Source organism: Cherax quadricarinatus, chromosome 55, assembly GCF_038502225.1.
Source record: "Cherax quadricarinatus isolate ZL_2023a chromosome 55, ASM3850222v1, whole genome shotgun sequence".
NCBI classification, from domain to species: Eukaryota; Metazoa; Arthropoda; class Malacostraca; order Decapoda; family Parastacidae; genus Cherax; species Cherax quadricarinatus.
Genome location: NC_091346.1, coordinates 20475813 through 20493457, shown reverse-complemented (window position 1 = coordinate 20493457; position 17645 = coordinate 20475813). Strand labels below are relative to the sequence as shown.

The following is a 17645-nucleotide window of genomic DNA, read 5'->3' as shown; positions in this document are numbered from 1 at the left end:
GTTAAATCTCAGAATTCAGAGAGAATGCGAATACAAAAAAAAAAATCTTGAATATTAATAAGTTGATACTGTAATTATTCATCTATACAGGTCCATGCAGTATTTTGTATGTCATTATCATGTCTCCCCTGACCATCCTGTCCTTCAGCGTTGTCAGACCGATTTTCCTTAACCTTTCTTCATAGGACATTCCTCATAGCTCTGGGACTAGCCTTGTTGCAAACTTTTGCACTTTCTCTAATTTCTTGACGTGTTTGACCAGGTGTGGGTTCCAAACTGGTGCTGCGTACTCCAGTATGGGCCTGATGTACATAGTGTATAAAGTCTTGAACGATTCCTTACTGAGGTACCGGAACGCTATTCTCAGGTTTGCCAAGCGCCCATATGCCGCAGCAGTTATCTGGTTAATGTGTGCTTCTGGCGATGTACTCGGTATTATACTCACTCCTAGGTCTTTCTCCTTGAGTGAGGTTTGCAACCTTTGGCCTCCTAGCCTATACTCTGTCTGCAGTCTTCTTTGCCCTCCTCCAATCTTCATGACTTTGCATTTGGCGTGGTTAAATTCTAGGAGCCAGTTTCTGGACCACGCATCCAGCCTGTCCAGGTCTCTTTGTAGACCTGTCTGGTCCACGTCTGATTTAATTTTCCTCATTAACTTCACATCATCTGCAAACAGGGACACTTCTGAGTCTATCCCTTCTGTCATGTCATTCACATATACCAAGAATAGCACTGGTCCCAGGACTGACCCCTGTGGGACTAGCAGCAAATAGGTACCTGGGTGTTAGTCGACTGGTGTGGGTCGCATCCTGGGGGACAAGATTAAGGACCCCAATGGAAATAAGTTAGACAGTCCTCGATGACGCACTGACTTTCTTGGGTTATCCTGGGTGGCTAACCCTCCGGGGTTAAAAATCCGAACGAAATCTTATCTTATCTCTTATACCTCATCACGGACCATGACTCGCTGTTGCCTCCCTGTTAGGTATTCTCTGATCCATTGCAGTGCCCTTCCTGTTGTACATGCCTGTTCCTCTAGCTTCTGTACTAATCTCTTGTGAGGAACTGTGTCAAAGGCCTTCTTGCAGTCCAAGAAAATGCAATCAACCCACCCCTCCCTCTCATTTCTTACTTCAGTTACCTTGTCATAAAACTCTAGTAGGTTTGTGACACAAGATTTGCCTTCCATGAATCCGTGCTGGCTGTCGTTTAGAATCTTGTTCCGCTCCAGGTGCTCCACCACTCTCCTCCTGATAATCTTTTCCAAGACTTTGCATACTATACACGTCAGTGACACTGGTCTATAATTTAGTGCTTCATTTCTGTCTCCCTTCTTAAAGATGGGGACTACATTTGCCTTCTTCCATACTTCAGGTAGTTGCCCAGTGTCCCTGCTCCCTCTCTAAGGACCCACAGAGAGATGTTGTCCGGTCCCACCGCCTTTGAGGTATCAAGGTCACTTAGGAGCTTCTCCACCTCCTCCTCTGTGTGTGAGTGAGTGAGTGAGTGAGTGAGTGAGTGAGTGTGTGTGTGTGTGTGTGTGTGTGTGTGTGTGTGTGTGTGTGTGTGTGTGTGTGTGTGTGTGTGTGTGTGTGAGAGAGAGAGAGAGAGAGAGAGAGAGAGAGAGAGAGAGAGAGAGAGAGAGAGAGAGAGAGAGAGAGAGAGAGAGAGACAGAGAGAGAGAGACAGAGAGAGAGAGACAGAGAGAGAGAGACAGAGAGAGAGAGACAGAGAGAGAGAGACAGAGAGAGAGAGACAGAGAGAGAGAGACAGAGAGACAGAGAGACAGAGAGACAGAGAGACAGAGAGAGACAGAGACAGAGAGAGACAGAGACAGAGACAGAGAGAGACAGAGACAGAGAGAGACAGAGAGAGAGACAGACAGAGAGACAGAGAGACAGAGAGAGAGACAGAGAGAGAGACAGAGACAGAGACAGAGACAGAGACAGAGAGACAGAGACAGAGAGAGAATGAATGAATTCATGTCTGCATAAATAACTCATTATGACTGACCAGATATAAACATGTGAACAGTTCATTGCTACTGTAACTTGCTCAGCTATCAAAACTCTGCAGCCCAGTCCCTGGACCCATTATGTGCCTCTGTAACCTTTTGACTACTGCCTACAGGATGAGTATGGGTACATAATAAAGATATTAAATAACAATAGTGGTTCTGGTGCCAACACTTCTGTATAGGTGTGAAGCATAGTCTGGTTGTTACAGTAAAGATCAGGTTAGAAGCACAATAATGGAAAAGTGCATGTTTTAAACAGAATAAGTAATGAAATACAGCCTCTCCTCACTTAGCAACATACTCATTTACCGACGACTCAGACTTACGATGGGCTCTCTGACCAGTATTCATACCAAAATAATGTATATTAGAGCTGATTTCCTCTATTCTGTTTATTACAATATACAGTACACTACTGTAGAAACATTTAATAATATACCAGATATGTTATAAACGATGCAAAGGTAACATTAAAACAATATCAAAGATGACTGACACAAACCCGCTACCATTATAGTATGCTCCACACTTACAAACAAACAAACAAGACAAAGTCTTAGGAACAGAACTCCATCGTTAAGTGAGGAGAGGCTGTTATTAGAAGTTGGTGTGTAAATATGAAAGGTACAATTCAGAGTAGCAATAGTCTGAGCATGTTAAAAGAATATAGCAAAATAAAGTTAGCAAAGAGGATGTATAAACATGGGTTTAATGGTAGTTTGTGTAGGGGCATCTGAGGAAGAATTCTGTAGGTCTGTGCTGAGCACAATAAGCTAGTGTGGAGGTAAGAGGTCTATAGGCCCATTATGTGTTTTCTGTTGGAGTGTAAGCAAGATAATATCTATGTAGACATTGCCGTTCTCTTAGGTGGTGTAGGAAAGCCACAGTCCAATGGTTCAACAAAACCATATCAACTATGCTCTGGAAAGGCAGCTTAAGTAAAAAAACTAACAACTTGAAAATAAAAAAATAATCAAACAAGAGATATGTAACACACAAAAAAATACCAATAGAGTACAATACCTGCTGGAAATCATAATTGTGTTTCTTTGTGTTAAAAAAGGTGAACATGTTGGGATGTGTCAGTGCTGCTGATGGGAGAAGAGCTGGATTGGGAAGGGGCCAAGTCAAGACCCCTTCACTTTTTAGAGCCATTTCACTCCAATCTACCATTAAGTCAGTAGTATCTTGAGATTCATCTGCTAACCTTACACCTGCGTCCAGCCACAACACAGCTCCAGCACGCACCAGCAGCTCCTGTTCATGCAAATATAAATTATAACAGATACCAAAGAAGACAAAATAGATTAATTACGTATAAACTAAAATATTAGCATAAACACCTGATACAGGAAACTGGAATGAGAACATTTGTATATACTTAATTTAACCCATCCTTCTAAACAAAATAAACCTTTAAATTTGACTGAAAACTTTGGTAAAGTAAGCCTGATATTAAATGTAAATGTAATTACATGATAGTTCACCTAAAATGCACAGCATGCTAGTGGCTTTCTTTTTTGATTAACAATATTGTATTACATGTAAACTACATTTTGTATACTGCAGAAATAAATAAAGTTTGTTTTGTTTGTCTGTTCATGGGTCTCCATTTTCTGTTTATATTTCACAACATTTTTGCCTTTTATGAATTATTTCATTTATACTTGTAATGTTTTAAGTTCTGTTTAAAATCTTTTAACAGATAAGACTCGAGCCTAACCGTGCCCAACCTAAACAACGTACACTGAAAAATTGGCTTAAAAAAGTATATGAAAAAGAGACAGTTATTGAGTTAAAAAAAAAAAATAGTAAAAATTACTCTCACAACTTCACTCCTTCTCCCAACTCTCTTGGCACCACAAAATTCTCCTATATGCACTATTATTTTTGCTTTTACCACACTGGCAATCATCCACAAAGGTAGGGTGATCCATAAATAGTCACATTCACCATCAATCATTCAACAGCTGTCTTGCCATATAAGCACAGATATCCCAATTCAAATGCCCACTGAGCCACAACATCCCCACCAATCCTATAGAATACAAGCACTGTATTTCCCATCTCCAAAATTCAAGTTCTGCACTAGTACACCAAAATGAGTATGGAATTCCAACTGAGATTATTTTTAAGTTAAGCTGATGAGCCCTACCCTCTACACACACATGAAAAAATATGTAACACTTTCTAATTTCACAAGGAAGTATTGTCACGAGATATATGAACTTAAATATTATCCTGTCTTGGTGGGAAATTGCCAATGTGGTAAAAGCAAGTGTTTAAGGTATGGAATCAACGCAAAGAAGTGTACTCAGAATATTATCTAGAAATAATATGTAAAGCATTAAAAAAGAAAGATAAATAGGAAGAAAAGTAAAGAGGGTAACACAATGATAATAAAAGGGAAAATAAGGAGGGCAACACAATGAAAGGAGGAAAATAAGGAGGGAAAATGAAAATAAAGAAAAGGTACAAACCTGTATGATAATGGGACGGTAAGCTTTAAGACGTAAATCCCTGATGTGGGAAGGATATGTAGTGAAGTCAAAAGTTACCACCACACATGATATATTGCATATCTCCTCTAACTGCAAGAAACACACTTTCATGTAATAACAAAAAAAGGCACAATACCGTGACTGGAATGATACACAAATAACCTGCACATAGAAGAGAGGAGCTTACGGCGACGTTTCGGTCCAAGTTGGACCGAAACGTAGTCGTAAGCTCCTCTCTTCTATGTGCGGGTTATTTGTGTTTCATGTTAATGCCAAAATAATTACAGCAGAGTAAAATACTGTACTAAAATAATTGTCAATCTCGCAGGAAATCATGATAGTACTACAAATTAATATTTACAAAAATTTATTTTAAAGCACATAGGTATATATTTAGTACACCTTATATAGACTTTACCTGCTGGAACTCAAGTGTGGCGAGATCAAGGCTATAAATGACTACAGTCAAGTTAGGCAATATTTGTTGTGCTAGACCCAGTAGTCCTTCCACCTGCCATACTTGTTCACTGGACACCTGCACATATAAATACATGTGTATTTTTTATACTGTATTATTGTATATAAATTATTATTACATGTATATATATATATATATTTTTTTTTTTTCAACAAGTCGGCCGTCTCCCACCGAGGCAGGGTGACCCAAAAAAAAGAAAGAAAATCCCCAAAAAGAAAATACTTTCATCATCATTCAACACTTTCACCACACTTGCACATTATCACTGTTTTTGCAGAGGTGCTCAGAATACAACAGTCTAGAAGCATACACACATAAAGAAACACAACATATCCCTCCAAACTGCCAATATATATATATATATATATATATATATATATATATATATATATATATATATATATATATATATATATATATATATATATTTATATATATATATATATATATATATATATATATTTATATATATTATATATATATATATATATATATTTATATATATATATTTATATATATATATTTATATATATATATTTATATATATATATTTATATATATATATTTATATATATATTTATATATATATATTTATATATATATATTTATATATATATATTTATATATATATATTTATATATATATTATATTATATATATTTATATATATATATAATTTATATATATATTTATATGTATATATATTTATATTTGTATGCATATATATATATATATATATATATATATATATATATATATATATATATATATCATATATATATATATATTATATAGATATAAAAATATGTATATATATATATATATATATATATATATATATATATATATACTATATATATATACATATATATATATATCATAGGTAGTAGGTTGGTAGACAGCAACCATCCAGGGAGGTACTACCGTCCTGCCAAGTGAGTGTAAAACGAAAGCCTGTGATTGTTTTACATGATGGTAGGATTGCTGATGTCTTTTGTCTGTCTCATAAATATGCAAGATTACAGGCATGTCTTGCTACTTCTACTTACACTTACGTCACACTACACATACATGTACACATTTATTTATACACACTCATCTGAGTTTTCTTTGATTTTATCTTAATAGTTCTTGGTCTTATTACTTTTCCTTTTATATCCATGGGGAAGTGGAATAAGAATCTTTCCTTCGTAAGCCATGCGTGTTGTAAAAGTCAACTAAAATGCCGGGAACAATGGGCTAGTAACCCCTTTTCCTGTAAAGATTACTAAAAAGAATAAGAAGAAAATTGTTTTCTTTCTTTTTTGGGTCACCCTGCCTCGGTGGGAGATGGCCGACTTGTTGAAAAAAAAAAAAAAAAAATATATATATATATATATATATATATATATTATAGGTAGTAGGTTGGTAGACAGCAACCGCCCAGGGAGGTACTACCGTCCTGCCAAGTGAGTGTAAAACGAAAGCCTGTAATTGTTTTACATGATGGTAGGATTGCTGGTGTCCTTTTTTCTGTCTCATGAACATGCAAGATCTCCATGGGGAAGTGGAACAGAATTCTTCCTCCGTAAGCCATGCGTGTTGTAAGAGGCGACTAAAATGCCGGGAGCAAGGGGCTAGTAACCTCTTCTCCTGTATATATTACTAAATTTAAAAGGAGAAACTTCAGTTTTTTCTTTTGGGCCACCCCACCTCAGTGGGATACGGCTGGTACGTTGAAAGAAGAAAGAAGATATATATATATATTATAGGTAGTAGGTTGGTAGACAGCAACCACCCAGGGAGGTACTACCGTACTGCCAAGTGAGTGTAAAATGAAAGCCTGTAATTGTTTTACATGATGGTAGGATTGCTGGTGTCTTTTGTCTGTCTCATAAATATGCACGATTACAGGTACGTCTTGCTACTTCTACTTACACTTAGGTCACACTACACATACATGTACATGTTTATTTATACACACTCATCTGAGTTTTCTTTGATTTTATCTTAATAGTTCTTGGTCTTATTACTTTTCCTTTTATATCCATGGGGAAGTGGAATAAGAATCTTTCCTCCGTAAGCCATGCGTGTTGTAAAAGTCAACTAAAATGCCGGGAACAATGGGCTAGTAACCCCTTTTCCTGTAAAGATTACTAAAAAGAATAAGAAGAAGAAAATTGTCAAAGTGGGAAGTCTGAATGTGCGTGGATGTTGTGCAAATGATAAGAAAGAGATGATTGTGGATGTTTTGAATGAGAAGAAACTGGATGTCCTGGCTTTAAGTGAAACAAAGCTGAAGGGGGTGGGAGAGTTTCAATGGAGAGGAATAAATGGGATTAGGTCAGGGGTTTCAAATAGAGTTAGAGCTAAAGAAGGAGTAGCAATAATGTTGAAGGATAAGCTATGGCAGGAAAAGAGGGACTACAAATGCATAAATTCAAGGATTATGTGGAGTAAAATAAAGATTGGATGTGAAAAGTGGGTTATAGTAAGCGTGTATGCACCTGGAGAAGAGAGAAGTGTAGAGGAGAGAGAGAGATTCTGGGAAATGTTGAGTGAATGCGTGGGGAGTTTTGAATCAAGTGTGAGAGTAATGGTGGTTGGGGATTTCAATGCTAAAGTGGGTAAAAATGTTATGGAGGGAGTAGTAGGTAAATTTGGGGTGCCAGGGGTAAATGTAAATGGGGAGCCTTTAATTGAGCTATGTGTAGAGAGAAATTTGGTAATAAGTAATACATATTTTATGAAAAGAGGATAAATAAATATACAAGGTATGATGTAGCATGTAATGAAAGTAGTTTGTGGATAAAAGGTTGATGGGTAGGCTCCAGGATGTACATGTTTATAGAGGGGCAACTGATGTATCAGATCATTATTTAGTTGTAGCTACAGTTAGAGTAAGAGGTAGATGGGAAAAGAGGAAGGTGGCAACAACAAGTAAGAGGGAGGTGAAAGTGTATAAACTAAGGGAGGAGGAAGTTCGGGCGAGATATAAGCGACTATTGGCAGAAAGGTGGGCTAGTGCAAAGATGAGTAGTGGGGGGGTTGAAGAGGGTTGGAATAGTTTTAAAAATGCAGTATTAGAATGTGGGGCAGAAGTTTGTGGTTATAGGAGGGTGGGGGCAGGAGGAAAGAGGAGTGATTGGTGGAATGATGAAGTAAAGGGTGTGATAAAAGAGAAAAAGGTAGCTTACGAGAGGTTTTTACAAAGCAGAAGTGTTATAAGAAGAGCAGAGTATATGGAGAGTAAAAGAAAGGTGAAGAGAGTGGTGAGAGAGTGCAAAAGGAGAGCAGATGAAAGAGTGGGAGAGGCACTGTCAAGAAATTTTAATGAAAATAAGAAAAAATTTTGGAGTGAGTTAAACAAGTTAAGAAAGCCTAGGGAAAGTATGGATTTGTCAGTTAAAAACAGAGTAGGGGAGTTAGTAGATGGGGAGAGGGAGGTATTAGGTAGATGGCGAGAATATTTTGAGGAACTTTTAAATGTTGAGGAAGAAAGGGAGGCGGTAATTTCATGCACTGGCCAGGGAGGTATACCGTCTTTTAGGAGTGAAGAAGAGCAGAATGTAAGTGTGGTGGAGGTACGTGAGGCATTACGTAGAATGAAAGGGGGTAAAGCAGCTGGAACTGATGGGATCATGACAGAAATGTTAAAAGCAGGGGGGGATATAGTGTTGGAGTGGTTGGTACTTTTGCTTAATAAATGTATGAAAGAGGGGAAGGTACCTAGGGATTGGCGGAGAGCATGTATAGTCCCTTTATATAAAGGGAAAGGGGACAAAAGAGATTGTAAAAATTATAGAGGAATAAGTTTACTGAGTATACCAGGAAAAGTATACGGTAGGGTTATAATTGAAAGAATTAGAGGTAAGACAGAATGTAGAATTGCGGATGAGCAAGGAGGCTTCAGAGTGGGTAGGGGATGTGTAGATCAAGTGTTTACATTGAAGCATATATGTGAACAGTATTTAGATAAAGGTAGGGAAGTTTTTATTGCATTTATGGATTTAGAAAAGGCATATGATAGAGTGGATAGAGGAGCAATGTGGCAGATGTTGCAAGTATATGGAATAGGTGGTAAGTTATTAAATGCTGTAAAGAGTTTTTATGAGGATAGTGAGGCTCAGGTTAGGGTGTGTAGAAGAGAGGGAGACTACTTCCCGGTAAAAGTAGGTCTTAGACAGGGATGTGTAATGTCACCATGGTTGTTTAATATATTTATAGATGGGGTTGTAAAGGAAGTAAATGCTAGGGTGTTTGGGAGAGGTGTGGGATTAAATTATGGGGAATCAAATTCAAAATGGGAATTGACACAGTTACTTTTTGCTGATGATACTGTGCTTATGGGAGATTCTAAAGAAAAATTGCAAAGGTTAGTGGATGAGTTTGGGAATGTGTGTAAAGGTAGAAAGTTGAAAGTGAACATAGAAAAGAGTAAGGTGATGAGGGTGTCAAATGATTTGGATAAAGAAAAATTGGATATCAAATTGGGGAGGAGGAGTATGGAAGAAGTGAATGTTTTCAGATACTTGGGAGTTGACGTGTCGGCGGATGGATTTATGAAGGATGAGGTTAATCATAGAATTGATGAGGGAAAAAAGGTGAGTGGTGCGTTGAGGTATATGTGGAGTCAAAAAACGTTATCTATGGAGGCAAAGAAGGGTATGTATGAAAGTATAGTAGTACCAACACTCTTATATGGATGTGAAGCTTGGGTGGTAAATGCAGCAGCGAGGAGACGGTTGGAGGCAGTGGAGATGTCCTGTTTAAGGGCAATGTGTGGTGTAAATATTATGCAGAAAATTCGGAGTGTGGAAATTAGGAGAAGGTGTGGAGTTAATAAAAGTATTAGTCAGAGGGCAGAGGAGGGGTTGTTGAGGTGGTTTGGTCATTTAGAGAGAATGGATCAAAGTAGAATGACATGGAAAGCATATAAATCTATAGGGGAAGGAAGGCGGGGTAGGGGTCGTCCTCGAAAGGGTTGGAGAGAGGGGGTAAAGGAGGTTTTGTGGGTAAGGGGCTTGGACTTCCAGCAAGCGTGCGTGAGCGTGTTAGATAGGAGTGAATGGAGACGAATGATACTTGGGACCTGGCGATCTGTTGGAGTGTGAGCAGGGTAATATTTAGTGAAGGGATTCAGGGAAACCGGTTATTTTCATATAGTCAGACTTGAGTCCTGGAAATGGGAAGTACAATGCCTGCACTTTAAAGGAGGGGTTTGGGATATTGGCAGTTTGGAGGGATATGTTGTGTATCTTTATATGTGTATGCTTCTAGACTGTTGTATTCTGAGCACCTCTGCAAAAACAGTGATAATGTGCGAGTGTGGTGAAAGTGTTGAATGATGATGAAAGTATTTTCTTTTTGGGGATTTTCTTTCTTTTTTGGGTCACCCTGCCTCGGTGGGAGACGGACGACTTGTTGGAAAAAAAAAAAAAAAAAAAAAAAAAAAAAAAAAAAAAAAAAATATATATATATATATATATATATATATATATATATATATATATATATATATATATATATATATATATATATATATATATATATATATACATACATATATATGCAAAACAACCACTATGAAAGAATAGAGAAGTTCCAAGTGCTTTCGTGACTACTCACATTATCAAGGATAATGTGAGTAGTCATGAAAGCGCTTGGAACTTCTCTATTCTTTCATAGTGGTTGTTTTGCATATTCTGAAATCACCTGTTTACTGTGATCTTATTGCATACATACATATATATATATATATATATATATATATATATATATATATATATATATATATATATATATATATATATATATATATATATATATATATATATATATATATATATATATATATATACATACATAAAGATTATATATATATATATGTATATATATACTAATCTATATATATATAAATCATATATATATATATAAATATATATATATATATATATATATATTTCGTTTTTTTTTTAATCCATGGGGAAGTGGAAAAGAATCCTTCCTCTGTAAGCCATTCATGTTGTAAGAGGCAACTAAAATGCCATGAGCATGGGGGCTAGTAATCCCTTCTCCTGTATAAATTGCTAAATGTAAAAATTTTAGAAGAAAAACTTTACAAAAGTATTTCTTCTTCTCTGGGTCACCCTGTCTCAGTGGGAGATGACTATACTAAAAAAAATAATATGGGGAAGCACTAAATCCACAGGGGTCATACAGCACCTGAAGAATGGAATATGATCAGGTTTGATCGAAGGGAAAGAAAGGTAGCTCCAATTTCTTAAATTAAAGGCCCTTCACTAGTATCAAGGCACTCCCCTCCCTTGCAAACATTCATGAAATATTTTTATCTTCAGTACAGCACAATTCTCTCTGCTATAGCAGCTTTTGCACAGTGACTGCTGATACATGAATGAGTGAATGTTCTGTGTACCTCCTGTACCCACACAGCTTCACCAGCACCTCTCTTAATCCAACAAATACAAGTAACAGCTTGTATTATAAGAAAGATCATGAAATAAAGCAGGTTTATGATATTGTTTTAGCTAAAAATATCTTAGATACTGCCAGCCTACACCGAACTGAGACATTACTGGTGGTTGAACATGAGTAATATTAAATGAGATATGGCCTATGAAAAGCAATATGAGCCAAAATGTTATTTTTTATACTAACAGACTTTTTCTGAAACTATTTGCAGGCTCCAGAACAGAATCCTCACAGATTTTGAAGTTTGGCTGTACTTTTTATGAGTGGGGTGCTAAAAGTTTTGAGCAAAACTACCAAAATAATTTAAACAGAACGGCCACTCACTGCTGAGGCAAGAACTGGTGTGGTTAGGTTGTCCCATGAATGCTTTGGGTAAAATTTAGGTTTCTCTATGAAACCCAATTTTTCTAAATGCTCCTCATCACAAGTCATCTTTCCTTCTAGTTCTTCCTGACAGGAGAGAAATCACAAATTACTGTAGCAGGGATCAATTATTAATATATAGAGAGGACGAACTATAAAGTTGATATAAAAAGAACATCTGAACATTTGAATATGGTAATTAGTTTTTTATGTGTTGTGCCAACATATAGAGTTGCAACACAAGTAAGAGAAGGTAATACATAAGAATGTGATTAGAGAAGAGAAATACAAAAATCTGAACATTAGTTTGTCAATGGTGCCACAGAGGCAAGGAAACCTAAATTTATATCACAATCAAAAAAGAGAGTATTGTATACTATACATATTTTAAATAAGAGAACTGCAGTAATTCACAAGATGAAACAAATTAATATATGCTCAATATTATTGTTTTAAAATATTACGACCCACCTTTAGGTTGTGCGAGACAATGGAATGGATAGCAGGACCTGTAGGTGGAGTGGATGTAATGGTTGTGAGCACTACTACACATGCTACAACACATACACATCCTCCCAGCACAGATCGTAGCACTCGCATTTTAAACGCCAAACTGGTAATGTTTCTCCATCATCCCCTTGAAAAGATGCACACTGATAAACTGTATTCATGACGTTACTGTATAACTGATATAATTAAGCTTACAAAACTCAGCCTGTAAAATAATTTATTTATATAATTTTGGAGAAAGGCAAGTCAGAATTCCACTGCAGCATTACACAATATAATAGTGCTCATTATGATAAACGTCATATTAACTTGAAGAGGTTTGTTTATTTTTATACTCACGAGGAAGTCTGTGCCAGCAGGGGTCATACAGCAACCGGGAAATGGGAGGTAATCAGGTTTGATCCAAGGAAGGGGAGGGTACCTCTAATTCTTTTGATCAAAGACCGTTCATCAGTATCAAGGCATCTCCCTTGAAGGGTGTTTTATATTAAGAGAGTTAGCTTCAACTGGGTTACATCAGGTTAAGTTTCTTTTGGATAAGTGAAGTAAATTAAGATACGATATTTTAGTAGCTGCTAGATACACTTAAGTTTAACTTTACATTTATAAGCATTTTTTTTATTTCTCACAGATTCCTGTGGAGGTGTAGAGTCAAGGTAGGGCCAGAGTCAAAGCACACAGTATAAACTTTTTCTTGAAGAGTTATAGGAAGTGCTAATTTTACTTCTCCCACATTGTTTTCATCTGGAGCTCCATCATCCCTTACTCAAAGAGGCCATATATGGGCTGGGTAATGAGAGATAATCAGGTTTGATACAAATAAGGGAAGAGTAGCTTCAATTCCCCAGATTGAGGGATTTTAACTAGCATGAAAGCACCCTTCCCCACCAAATGGTAAAGCCTCTCAAACTTTGACAAATAGCATAAAAACTGAAAAACTATGTAGAGCTAAGTTTATATAGCTTAAAAACTTAATGCATCTTGATACCTGAGAGCATGTATTTCCTCAATAAAGCTTATCTTGCATAATTTTGTATAAGGGTATGATATATACTAGTGCATTCAATATAGCTGTTGTTTAAAAAAAAAAGGCCTTAAAAATGATACAATACAAACTGTTGGTGAAATCTAGCACATATTAAACATTATTTTATAAAATTAATATAACTGAAAGCTATGCCATTTGCATTTTCCTTTGATCAAAAATTTTTAATGTGGTTAAGACAACATACACTTGTCAAGAACTAAAAAGTATAATGTATCTTGATATGCATTATATTGTGAGGCATTTATTGTGAAAACCTCTGTGATAGCTACGTCTAGGTGAGTTTCCTAGTTTTAGTGAAATAACACACTAATGATAAGATATACAGATTACAATTAATATGAAAATCATTAACTATTAAGCCATAAACAGGAACTAAAGAGTACAATAATAATAATGGAAATAAGTCACTTTGACTTTTTTGGGTTATCCTAAGCAATTTACACTGTATAATTGTACTTATGTATACATGTGCCTAAATAAACTTACTGATGTAATAATATTAATAATAATAATAATAATAATAATAATAATAATAATAATAATAATAATAATATAATAATAATAATAATAATAATAATAATAATAATAACAATAATAATAATAATAATAATAATAATAACAATAATAATATCTACAAAAAGTTTTAAACCTGTGAGGGTAAGAGGCAATATATACACTGACACCAATAAGACTCTTGTCAGACATAACAAAAGGGACAACAACCTTGAGAAAAAGTTATGGTGTGACATGGAAGCTATTAGTTTTTTTAGTTTAATATCTTTACGGGAGTATCAGTGAGGATTCATACCTGATAGATCAAGCAGAAAAATCCTCCTTTCAATACGGTAAACCCTCAATCTAATGGGCCTCAATGACTTCAGACATATGGGACAAAATCTGCTCTTAACCGATTGGAAAAATCAGATAAAATCTGATGTTTCATCAACGAAGTCTGATGTATCTGAGGCATGACACATAAACAAGTTACCTAACACCTGTTGCCTGTTTTTATTAATATAGTCAAAAGGAAGCACTAAACCCATGTGGGTCCAACGGTTCTGTTGTCAATTAAATAGCAGTAAGCAGATATTGTACCTAGGAGCTAGTTGAGGGTTGTGCGTCGCATCCTGGGGAAGGGCCTATGGACCCCCCAATGGAAACAAGACACTGCTTAGCTATCCTAACTTATCCTGGATTATTAACTCTCAGGTGTTAATAATTTTATTAAAGTTTATTCTATAAGCCTAATAAGTCAATTTCTTACCTGTCGTGAGTGACTGAAAGTTATACTATTAGGATTTTCTTGTGATCAATTATTTTCACTTAGGAAAATCTATATTACCTAATAAAGCACAAATAAAATCAATTCCTTTTCCATCAACCCTAATACTTAATTTTTTTGTATACTTCTTTGATATACACAACTCTCAATACCCATGGAGATTTGCATACATATATCCTTAAAAGCTGATCTGCATTTATATATAAAAAAAAAGCTTCACAACGTGAAAATTAAAATAAAAGCAAAGCTCATGGGTGAAAATTATTCACAAAAAAGCAGAAAAAATACAAATAATCAAGTGTGCTGAATTTGCATATATCCATTTGAAGGTACAAAATCATGTTAAATTAATGTGACAAGGCAACGTCAAGGCCAGCACTCACATATCATCCATACTTACAAAAATAATGAGGTGAAAAGAAGGAAGAAGAATGAAAAAACGAAAGTATTAATGAGGGGGAGGAACTGCAGCCGATGCCGACCCTGCGTCATGGGTCACACTGACTGTTATCGTACACCTGGCTGTCTATTGTTGTACTTTCGTCAAGATATCGTACATATGACTGTTTATTGTTGCACCTTCGAAGGTATCGTACATATGACTGTCTATTGTTGTACCGTCGTCAAGATATCGTACATAACACTGTCTATTGTTGTACCTTCGTCAAGATATCGTACATAACACTGTCTATTGTTATACCTTCGTCAAGATATCGTACATATGACTGTCTATTGTTGTACCTTCGTCAAGATATCGTACATATAACTGTCTATTGTTGCACCTTCGTTAAGGTACCGTACATATGACTGTCTATTGTTGTACCTTCGTCAAAATATCGTACATATGACTGTCTATTGTTGTACCTTAGTCAAGATATCGTACATATGACTGTCTATTGTTGTACCTTAGTCAAGATATCGTACATATGACTGTCTATTGTTGTACCTTAGTCAAGATATCGTACATATGACTGTCTATTGTTGTACCTTCGTCAAGATGTCGTACATATAACTATCTATTGTTGTACCATCGTTAAGATATCGTATATTTGTCTAGTGTTGTACCTTCGTCAAAATATAGTACATATGACTGTCTATTATTGTACCTTCGTTAAGGTATCATACGTATGACTGTCTATTGTTGTACCTTCGTCAAGATATCGTACATATAACTATTTATTGTCGTACCATCGTTACGGTATCGTACATCTGACTGTTGTTGTACTTTCGTCAAGATATCGTACATATGACTGTCTATTGATGTACCTGTGTTAAGATATCGTACAGTTGACTGTCTATTGTTGTACCTTCGTTAAGATATCGTATACCTGGCTCTCTAGTCTTGTACCTGAATTACGATATCGTACACCTGACCAGGTATTGTTACACCTCCAGTTATTATACACCTGACCAGGTATTGCTACACCTCCAGTTATTATACACCTGACCAGGTATTGTTACACGTCCAGTTATACACCTGACCAAGTATTGTTGCACCTCCGGTTATCATACACACGGCCAAGTATTGTTACACTTCCAGTTATTATACACATGATCAGTTATTGTTATTCATCTAATATTGTTATGCTTCTAACAATCATACACCTGACCTAGTATTGTTGTAAAGAACAAAAGGCACAATACCGTGAGTGGCACAATACACATATAACCCGCACAATCCATCCGTACAGTCCATGAATCTTGAAGACTGATTGACAGAACACATCGTTTCCAGGCTGAGGGACTGATTACCTGAAATATACCTGGAGAGAGTTCCGGGGGTCAACGCCCCAGCGGCCCGGTCTGTGACCAGGCCTCACGGTGGATCAGGGTCTGATCACCCAGGCTGTTACTGCTGGCCGCGCGTAATCCAACGTACGAACCACAACCTGGCTGGTCAGGTACTGACTTTAGGTGCTTGTCCAGCGCCTGCTTGAAGACAGCCAGGGGTCTATTGGTAATCCCCCTGATGTATGCTGGGAGGCAGTTGAACAGTCTTGGGCCCCTGACACTTATTGTGTTGTCTCTTATCGTACTAGTGGCACCCGTGCCGAGTCTTTTGCTTTCATAGGGAGTGATTTTCGTGTGCAAGTTTGGTACAAGTCCCTCTAGGATTTTCCAGGTGTATATAATCATGTATCTCTCCCGCCTGCGTTCTAGGGAGTACAGGTTTAGGAACTTCAAACGTTCCCAGTAATTGAGGTGTTTTATCACAGTTATGTGTGCTGTGAAGGCTCTCTGTCCATTTTCTCCCCTCAAGGAAGGTTCCTTGATGTTGGTGAGGGGCTCTTGATTTAGGGAATTGGATCTGTGCTCCAGTTCCCCGAATTAAGTCTGAATGCCTTCCACATCCCCCCCCTAGGCGCTGTATAATCCTCTGGGTTTAGCGCTTCCCCCTTGATTATAATAATAATAATGTCCATTTTCTAGGTCAGCAATTTCGCCAGCCTTAAAAGGTGCTGTTAATGTGCAGCAATATTCCAGCCAAGATAGAATAAGCTACCTGAAGTAACATCACGGGCTTGGCATCCCTGGTTTTGAAGGCTCTCATTATCCATCCTGTCATTTTTCTAGCAGATGCGATTGATACAGTGTTATGGTCCTTGAAAGTGAGATCTTCTGACATGATCACACCCAGGTCTTTGACATTAGGTTATCGCTCTACTGTGTGGTTGGAATTTGTTTTATACTCCAATGATATTTTAATTTCCTCGCGTTTTCCATATCGGAGTAATTGGAATTTTTCATCACTGAACTTCATGTTGTTTTCTGCGGCCCATTTAAAGATTTGGTTGATGTTCGCCTGGAGCCTTGCAGTATCTTCAATGGACGATACTGTCATGCAGATTCGGGTGTCATCTGCAAAGGAAGTCACGGCGCTGTGGTTAATATCCCTGTCTATGTCCGATATGAGGATGAGGAACAAGATGGGAGCGAGTACTGTGCCTTGTGGAACAGAGCTTTTCACCGTAGCTG

At 36.7% G+C, this 17645-nt stretch overlaps 1 protein-coding gene across 3 annotated transcripts in view; it reads right to left on the bottom strand.

Annotated features, from left to right (window-relative positions):
* LOC128698945 (uncharacterized) overlaps positions 1-15168 on the bottom strand; it is a 38370-nt gene extending 23202 nt beyond the window's left edge. The window contains exons 1-7 of one of the 3 annotated variants that reach the window (XM_070096902.1): positions 15070-15168; positions 12679-12808; positions 12301-12466; positions 11791-11916; positions 4937-5053; positions 4498-4608; positions 3041-3274 (exon numbers count right to left, since the gene is read on the bottom strand). In XM_070096902.1, the coding sequence (XP_069953003.1) occupies positions 3041-3274; positions 4498-4608; positions 4937-5053; positions 11791-11916; positions 12301-12429 (717 nt within the window). In that variant the 5' untranslated portion in view covers positions 12430-12466; positions 12679-12808; positions 15070-15168. Of the gene's footprint in view, positions 1-3040; positions 3275-4497; positions 4609-4936; positions 5054-11790; positions 11917-12300; positions 12467-12678; positions 13828-15069 lie in introns of those variants that run through there. The other 2 variants (XM_070096904.1, XM_070096903.1) reach the window with 2 other exon arrangements.
* Positions 15169-17645: the final 2477 nt, after the last annotated feature.